This window comes from Microtus ochrogaster, chromosome 1 (genome assembly GCF_000317375.1).
Source record: "Microtus ochrogaster isolate Prairie Vole_2 chromosome 1, MicOch1.0, whole genome shotgun sequence".
NCBI lineage: Eukaryota > Metazoa > Chordata > Mammalia > Rodentia > Cricetidae > Microtus > Microtus ochrogaster.
Window position 1 is genome coordinate 43,834,812 of NC_022009.1, and position 9,468 is coordinate 43,844,279.

The 9,468-nt window shown below is 47.8% G+C and overlaps 1 protein-coding gene across 2 annotated transcripts in view; it reads left to right on the forward strand.

Annotated features, from left to right (window-relative positions):
- The window catches only part of Eml1 (echinoderm microtubule associated protein like 1), a 106,573-nt gene that overhangs the window by 37,736 nt on the left and 59,369 nt on the right, over window positions 1-9,468 (forward strand). For both annotated transcript variants that reach the window (XM_026781032.1, XM_005343535.2), the window contains exon 3: window positions 7,451-7,583. In XM_026781032.1, coding sequence (XP_026636833.1) covers window positions 7,451-7,583 — 133 coding nt within the window. The remainder of the gene's footprint in view (window positions 1-7,450; window positions 7,584-9,468) is intronic.

Here is a 9,468-nt window from a genome sequence, read left to right on the forward strand (position 1 = left end):
ATCCACAGCAGGGTGGGCGTGGTGCAGCATCCACAGCAGGGTGGGCGTGGTACAGGATCCACAGCAGGGTGGGCGTGGTGCTTCATTTACAGCAGGGTAGGCGTGGTGCAGGATCCACAGGAGGGTGGGCACAGTGTGACATCCACAGCGGGGTGAGCGAAGTGCAGGATCCACAGTGGAATGGGCGTGGTCTAGCATCCACAGCAGGGTAGGTGTGGTACAGGATCCACAGCAGGGTGGGCGTGGTGTACCATCCACAGCCTGGTGGGTGTGAGTGGGCGTGGCACCGCATCTACAGAGAGGTGGGCGTGGTGCAACAGCCACAGCGGAGTGGGCATGTTATGGCATCCACAGCAGCATTAAAGATCCTCACTCGTGCACAGGTGCTTTTCTCCAAAACTGATCCCAAATCAAAATGTCCTTAGCCCTGCTCCACTGAACTAATCTCACTAAGTGTGACAGTGTTTGTTGATATGTTGTTGGCGATTTGTCCAGCGTGATGCTGAGATTCACATTTGTAGATGATCCTTAAATACTCTGTGAGTCAAGGACTGGACCGTCCTGATGGTCTGAGAACAGTTAGGGTTTTCTGGATAGAGGAAGCTGACCTAGAGTGCTTCAGTCCCTGCTGGGGATTCATCCAGAAACCTAGAGGGGTCTGTCTCATCTCCTTGTGCATCCTCAGCTTACTCTGAAGCACAGTAAACCACTCATGTGACATGGCAGCCCCTTGGCCAGTCTGGGTGGAGATGTGAGAGACCCCTTTAGAAAACTGAGTCCGGAAGGCATGTAGCTGGCCTGTCTGCTCAGCTTCTTTCAGGGTGTGCCTTTGGCAGCTTTTGAGACTCCTCTGCTACCTGTGGAAACACAACCTGTAACAGATATCTGTATCAGTGGGCTTCTGCTCAATTCAAGCCATTCTTTTATGCCCCTCCCAGGATATGGCATACAAAAGTAGCGCTTATGTTAAATAGCACTTTGTAGTGACCGTGCCTCCAAATTTCAGAATCAAAAGATGTCATAAAGCCCCTCAGCACATGTATGTGTGGATGGGTTTGTTTTTGCTCCACCAGCTCACAGAAAATGACACAGAGAGTTATTAATTATGAAAGCTGGGCCTTCACTTAGGCTTGTCCCAGTAGCTCTTACTCTTAAATTAACCCACTTCTATTCACCTTTGTGTTTCATGGGATTCGTGGCTTTTACCACTCCTGCATGTCTCTGCGTCTGGCTGATGACTCCACCTTTCTTCTTCCCCAAGACCTCTCTGTCCCCAGAAGTGCTGCCTAACCTCTTCCTGCCTAGCTAATGGCCATTCAGCCTTTTATTAAACCAAACACAGTGACACATCCTCCCAGAGTGTAAAGGCATGTATACACAGGCATGTGTACCAGTGTCCTAATGTTTACATCTGACCACAGTGGCTCACCTTTCGCCAGAGTTGATTTTCTGTGTGGCTGCCCCTTGCAGGCTGTTGAGTTTCCTCTGATTAAAACACACTGAGGTTGTAGTGTGTTAATGTCCCTTTAAACGTGCCTCTCTTGGCTGGGTGTGGTGATCCTCATCTCTGCTCTCAGCATCCAGGAAGCAGAGGCAGGGGGATCTCTGTAAATCCCAGGACAGGCAGGACTACATAAAGAGACAACTGTCTCAGAAAACAAAACAAAGCAAAACAAAACGAAAACAAGCCAACAAATAAAAAAAGCCTTTCTTAAACCATGGAGGTAGCTCAGTCAATAAAGTGCTTGCCATACACACATGAAGACCAGAGGGTGGTCCCCACCGGATGAGGTGACCTGAGTTTATAGGGAAGCAGCAGGAGATGGGTCTCTGGTTCACTGGCTGGCCTAGCCTACTGGGCAAGCCTTGGAGCAGTGAGAGATCTGTGTCAAAAAAAAAAAGGTTTCTCTCTGTCTATCTATCTGTCTCTGTCTCTGTCTCTCCCTCTCTCCCTCTCTCTGTTTGTCTGTCTCTCTCCTTGTTGACTCCAGGCTTGGATTGCCACTGGAGTTGGGCGCGCACTGTCTAACACTGGATCTTCTTGGTGTCTCTCAAGCCATGTCTTCTCCAGTCCTCGATTGCATTCCCACCCCTTGGCAAGGGCCTGTTCTTTGTCTTTAGTGGTGCTGAAGGGCCAGGTCCACTTCAGAGGCACGTGCTGCCCTCAGCTCTGTATTCTGAATAATCCTTTCCAGTGAGCTTTGCTCCTAAGTTGCAAAGCAGTTGGGGTATTTCAGACCAGAAACTCGGTCATTTTAGCTATTCCGTGGCCTACTCATCTGCCCACAAATAGACCAGATGGCGACTGTGTCCCAACGGCCTTAAATGAAGCTTTGGGTTTCTAACATTCCTGATTTTTGAAGAGCAGGGGAAATAATAGACAGGGTTTGCCTAGGGCTTTTATTTTACTTGATGATGAATGGTATTTGATCGTTTACAAAGCCTGCAAGAAATGACGTTTTCATGGTTTCTGACGCCCCAGTGTGCATAGCTTTCTCTAGCGGAAGTGCACTGTCAGTTTAAAAGCTGGGAAGTCACAAGAAGAAGTCGGGAAATAGGGAGACATGTATGGTGAGGGGTGCAGTGGCCCCTACACTATGTTGGTTTGGGGGGTGAAGCTACTAGGTGTCTGAAGCTTTGGGGGCTGAATCTCACAGAGCTGTGATGTGGGGTCCTGGACTATAGGAGAGGAGAGAAGGAGCATTAGCATCTCTATCTCTGTCTCTATCTCTGTCTACACACACACACACACACGCATGCACGCACGCACACACACGCGCACTCACACACACACACACACACACACGCACGCACGCACGCATGCACACACACACACACGCACACATGTTCCCCTCTCCCTGTCCTTGAACTGTTCCTGTGGAGTGACCAGCTGCTTCAAGTTCCTGCCTCGATGCCCCTGCTACGGTTGAACGATAGCCCGGAACTGTGAGCTAAAATAATTCCCTTCTCCATAAATTGCTTTTTGTTGGGGTGCTTTATCACATCATTAGAAATGAAGCCAGGATGTCAGCCACCTCATCTCCTGTGTGCTGTGCCCTGCGCTAGGGACTTTCACTCCCTGTTCCTAACCCTGCAAGCATTGAATCCGTGGATACGGAAGCCATCTGTATCAGGTTTCCTCCATGTGTGGGCCTGGTGGCAGGTGTAACCTCTCAGAAGCCAGCTGTTGATGGAGAAGGCTACTCAGTGGGCAGCCGGCAGCACACGGCACTCAGCGGCAGCACGCGGCACTCAGCGTGATGACAGCTGGCTCTGATCTTCTGGGTCCTTTCTTCCCCTCCAGCCTCTGCTGGAGTTACCTCACAAGCTCCCTCTGCCTTCACCTCCCTTCTAGGATTGGGAGATGGCAAAGGAAAGTAAAAGATCAGAATATTCATGCCTTTGTCTGATTCCCCAAGGACCTCTAAGGAAGCCTAGCACTGTCCCTGTACCCTGGCGTGGCTGTGTCCTCAGGGGCCTCTGCTTTTTTTCCCCAGGCTCTGGTAACTGCTCCCTCCCTCAGCCCTTCAGGGAGGGCTCGAGTGGTGACAGTGTGTCTCTATTACCCCAAGGGGCACAGCATTAGCCTGGACTCGGGGCCTGGGTGTAGAGTCCATTCTGTTAAAGCATACTGATAGAACGTGGGTTTGTGTTTCTAGCCGACCCCTCCTCCATGACTCTAGGAAGTGAGAAGCTCACCCAAAGCCATAATGTCAACCAAATACTGCCTTTTAAAAAATCTGCTGGTGCCTTGTATTAGTCGGGGTTATATAATGGAATGGAACTGATGGAATGAATATATTCATGGGGAACTGATTAAAGTGGCCTACACGCTGTGGTCCAGGTAGTCCAAAATGGCTGTCTACCAACAGAAAGTCCAAAGAATTCAGGAATTGGTTGCCCCACAAGGCTGGATGGCTCAATATATTCTGGAATCCCAAAAGAAGTAGGCTCCAGTGCCAGTGAAAGAGTGGACTTGCCAGTAAGAGCAAGCAGACAAAGAGAACAAGCTTTCTTCTTCAACGTCCTTATATAGGCTGCCAGCAGAAGGTGTGCCCTGAATTAGAGGTACGTCTTACCACCTCAAATCATCCAGATTAAAAGTGGGTGTTCCCTCAACCAGGTGTGGTGGCCCATACCTCTAATCCCAGCACTCTGGAGGCAGAGGCCAGTGGATCTCTGGGTTCGAGTCCAATCTGTCCTACAGAGTGAATTCCAGGACAGCCAGGGATACACAGAAAAAATCTTGTCTTGAAATAAAATCAAGGCAAGAACAACAAAATTAGAGGGTCTTTTCACTTCAAATGATTTAGTTTAAAAAAATTCCTCACAGGTGTACCCCACTGCTTGGATTGTAGTTAATTCCAGATGTCAGGTTGACAGCCAAGAATAGCATCACACACTGGACGGGAATCCCAGAGAAGGGTGTGACAGAACGGTTAAAGATAAGAGGACACTCAGGTTGACAGTGCCAGAGCCAGCTGTTCTTGGTATGGTCCCCAGAGCTGTAGAACATTGTCTGAGATGAGGGGGCGGGGTGATAGATTCTCAGACCCCTCCCCTTCTTCCAGTTTTAGGACACTGGAACAAGACGCCCTCCAGGTGCTCACACTTGAAGCAGCTTAGGTAACATTGTACCCACAATCAGGAAGCAGAGAGTGGTGGATACAGGCCACTACTGAGCCCAGTTTCTCTGGTGTTACACAATTCAGGATCCCAGCCAGGGAATGGTGCCATCCACAGTGGTCAGGTCTTCCCCTTTAATGAACATAACCAAGATGACCCCCCCAGCATGCCCAGAACCAGTGAGTCTAGGTCCCGTCAGGTTCACAGTTGACACTAACAGTCACAACGCTCAGACTTCAGACCCGTGGCTGTGGCAGGCATTTAATTTCTTTTCATCACTGAGGCACAATCTGCTGTTGAATGGACCAGCTTGTTTATCTGTTTACCTATGGAAGGCCATCTTGGTTCCTTCTAGCTTTTGACAATTGTGATTAGGCTGCTATAAACATTTACATGCAGGTCTGTGGAGACAGAAGTTTTCAGACAATTAGGTAAATACTTGGTATCAGAATGATTACTAGATCATATGGTAAGGTTATATTTAGCTTTAGAAGAAACTGCCAAACTGTATTCCACAGTAGCTGTGCCATTTTCACTTCCCTCATCAATGAATGTAGGTTCTGTGGCTCCCGGCCTAGCCAGCAACTGTTGTTTTGTTTTGGTTTTGGGATTTCAGCCATTCCGATAGATGTATACCGCTATTTCATTATTGTTTTAATTTGTATTCCCGAACGCGTTCCCTAATGTTAACTGTCTTTGCATATGTTCATTTGGCACCTGAAGGTAGTTAGTGTAGTGTCTTTTCTGATCTTTTCTCTTTTTTTTTTTAAATTGGGCCTTTTTGGTTTTTTTTTTTAATGTTGAATTTTCAGAGTTCTTATTATACTCTGTACAAGTCCTTTATCAGACACGCAATTTAAAAATATTTTCTTCCAACCTTTCATTTATGTTTCTATCCTCTTTAAATTTCTTTGGCAAACTTTTAAAGTTCTTAATGAGGTCCACTTTGTCCATTTCCCCATGGGTCAGGCTTTTGATACTTGTATTGTTTAGTTTAATTATTTTTTTAAAACTTTTTGTGTAAGTTTTTGTCTTTGTGTGTGTATAAGTACCACAAGTATGCCTGGTGTCCAAGGAGATCAGAGGAAGGTATAAATCCCCTGGAGCTGGAGTTATGGATGGTTGTGCGCTACCGTGTGTATGTGGGGAACAACAAGTGTTCTTATTTTCTGAGCCACCTCCCCAGCCCCTGGGATGGTTAGTTTTAACTGTCAGCTTACCATAACTTAGAATTACCTGAGAAGAGTGTCTCAGTTGAGGCCCTGCCTAGGTCAGTTTGGCCTATGGCCATGTCTTAATTTTTAATTATTGAAGGAAGACCTAGTTCATGTGGGCATCACCATCTCCTGGGCAGGGGATCCTGAACAGTATGAGAGGCTAAAGCGGAGAGAGGGTGCAGACACCAGTGTGGATCTAGTCTTCCCTCCCTGCCCTTCACTGTGGATGTGCCGTGACTAGCGCCTCGAGTCCTACCGTGACTTCCTATGAGTGATGGACTGTAGCCCGGAACTGCGAACCAAATAAACCCTTTCCTCCTCTCTGTTGCCTTTGTCAGGGTATTTGTGTTGTTGTTTTGTTTTTGTTTTTCGAGACAGGGTTTCTCTGTAGCTTTGGAGCCTGTCCTGGAACTAGCTCTTGTAGACCAGGTTGGCCTCAAACTCAGAGTTCCACCTGCCTCTGCCTCCCAAGTGCTGGGATTAAAGGTGTGCACCACCACTGCCTGGCAACAGTATTGTTTCTTAAACAGCAGCCGCAACATCAATAGGTTAGGGATATAGCTTGGTTGTTGAGTTCTTATGTAGTGTACAGGAATCCCTGGGTTTGTCCCCATCTCAGCTGGACACAGTGGTGCACATCTATAATCTAAGTGCTTGGGAGGCAGGGAGACTAGGAAGGGGGGAGCAGGACAAGGAGAAGAAAAGGTTAGGAAGAGGAGGAGAAGGAACAGGAGGAGGAGCAGCAGGAGGAGGAACAGCAGGAGGAGGAGCAGAAGGAGGAGGAGCAGAAGGAGGAGGAGTGGGAGGAGCAGCAGGCGGAAGAGCAGCAGGAGGAGATCACTTAGTCCTTCAAACCTTGCTTCTATAGATATTTGGTTTTGTGTTTCCCGTTGCTTGTGAGTTTGTCTGTGTAGGGTGAGAGGATGCTGTTTGGGATCACTGTTAAATCGCCATTGCTGAAAATGTCCACTGACTTGCCTTCATGCTCGTGCCACTGCTGTTAGCTTTTAGAATTGGAGTCATCTTCTGTGCAGCTTGGGCTCCATGCAGCTCGGGTTCTGTACAGCTCAGGTTCTGTGCAATTGCAGTTCTTTGCATCTCAAGTCTATGTAGCTCAGGTTCTGGGTAGCTCTGGTTCTGTGCAGCTCTGATTCTGTACAACTCTGGTTCTGTGCAGCTCTGGTTCTGTGAAGCTCTGATTCTATACAGCTCTGGTTCTGTACAGATCAGGTTCCATGCAGCTCAGGTTCTGTGCAACTTGTATTCTGTACAGCTCAGGCTCTATGCAGTTGTAGTTCTTTACATCTCAGGTCTGCGTAGCTCAGGTTCTGTGCAGCTCTGGTTCTTTGCATCTCTGGTTCTGTGCAGTACTGATTCTATCTGTATATCTCGGGTTCTGTGCAGCTCTGATTCTGTCTGTATAGCTTGGGTTCTGTGCAGCTTGGGTTCTGTGCTGCTTGGGTTCTGTGCAAGTCTAGTTTTGTACAGCTTGGGTTCTGTGCAACTATGATTCTTTGCATCTCGGGTTCTGTGGTGCTGTTTGGATTCTGTGAATGTTACTGCTGCTGTGGGGAAAGTTCTGACTTTATTCTATGCTTCTCTTGCAGCAAGACCACTGGGGCAGACCCTGCCATTAAGAACCACCGTCAACAATGGCACCGTGTTACCAAAGAAACCCAGTGCTTCTCTCCCATCCCCTTCGGGGTCCAGGAAAGAAATGGTTGTGCCGGTAACCAAAAGGTAGGCTATGTGAAGGACCCCCTTGACTTCTCAAAGCAGTTCCTTGGGGGTTTAGAAGGAGCACCTCTTTGTCATAAGATGCTTGTGGTCTCATCTGAGTTGAGGCTGTGATGTAGTAACTCGGTGTTCCTCTGCTTTAGAGTTAAGGTATTGCCTGTGAAATCTCAGCCAAAACAGTAGCAAGATGTTTGTATTTTTACTTATTTTTTTTTTATAAAAATAACTGGACAACTGGAGCTCCAACCCACATCCTTACATGCAACATAGCAAAAATTCAGATTGCCATAGCAACTTTTAACTTTTATTGGTAAGATTTGGGTAAACTCAAATCTTTAAATTATACCTAATGCTAAGATTCTGGAAGTCCGTGTTACCTTCAGATAGATCAGAGTTCACTTTCAACTTTGGTGACTTTCTGACTGTTACATTTCAATGCTGCATCTTATAATCAGCATTAATTCTTAGACTGCAGAAAATTAAATGTGAGGCTGGCGAGATAGATAGCTCAGAGGAGCATTCCAGAGGTCCTGAGTTTGATTTCTAACAGCCGCATGGTGGCTCACAACCATCTACAGTGGGATCTGATGCCCTCTTCTAATATAAAGGTATACATGCAGATGGAGCACTCATACATAAATAAATATATCTTTAAAACAAAGAAAATTAAACACTCATTCAATTTATAGTATAGCTAGTTTGGAAGAATTCCTGTAAAACTCTTCCTCACAGGCTTGTCATAAGGATGTATTAGAGGGCTTGGGAAATGATGTCCAGGCTAAAACATTTTCCATGCAGACAGCAAGAATGAGGACCAGAGTTCAGATCCCCAGAACCCACCAGTGAGCTCTGAGTCCAACTGAGAGACCCTGCCTCAATAAATAAAGTGGAGAGCAACCAAGGGAGACTCCTAACTTCAACCTCATGGCTTCACAGGAATGTGCACACACATATAAGCACATATGTACCTACATACACACAGAGTACAGCAGAACCTATGGCGTTCGCTGAAATGCTAGTGTCCTCAGGGACACTGAGAATCTGGGTATGGATACTGAGGAGCTTAGAGGACTCCAGTGGGCGACATCTGCTGCCTCTGTGACTTAGAATGGAATCTGGCCACCAGCCTCACTTGCCATTTCCTCTAGTTTGCTCTTGAGGTCCCGCCCAAGAAGATGGCCATGAACTGCAGCCATACCATCTGGGCCCAGGGCATTCATTCCTTCATGAGATGATGCTTCATCTCAGCAGAGGCTGGGTGCCTTTGTCCCACTCACCACACTCAAGAAGCTTGCCATTATATGGTGGGTGCCCCTGTGGACCTGTGTCTACTTTATTCTGACCACGGTAACTGCTCCGTGGGACACTGCTTACTGTCCCCCACCCATCAGGTGAAACGCAGAGGAGACTCAGCGAGACACATGAAACATTTTATCTCTATCCCAGCTTGGTTTTCTGTTGCTGTGATAAAATGCCCCAGCGAGAGCAACTGAGGAAGAAGGGTTGATTTTAGCTCACAGTTTCTGGTTACGGCCCATCACTTTTGGAAAGTCAAGGCAGGACATAAATCAGCTAGTCACACCCACAGTCAGGAGCAGAGAGGGAATGAGTGCGTGCATGCCTGCCAGGGCCCAGCCCGTGAAATGGTACTGCTCACATTTAAACAGGGTCTTCTAATCTCAGTAAACACTGTTCAGATAATCTCCCATGGGCACACCTGCAGACCAGCACGGCCCAGGCACATCTGCAGACCAGCACGGCCCAGGCACACCTGCAGGCCAGCATGGCCCAGGCACACCTGCAGGCCAGCATGGTCCAGGCACACCTGCAGACCAGGTGGCTCAGGCACACCTGCAGACCAGCACAGCCCAGACACACCTGCAGGCCA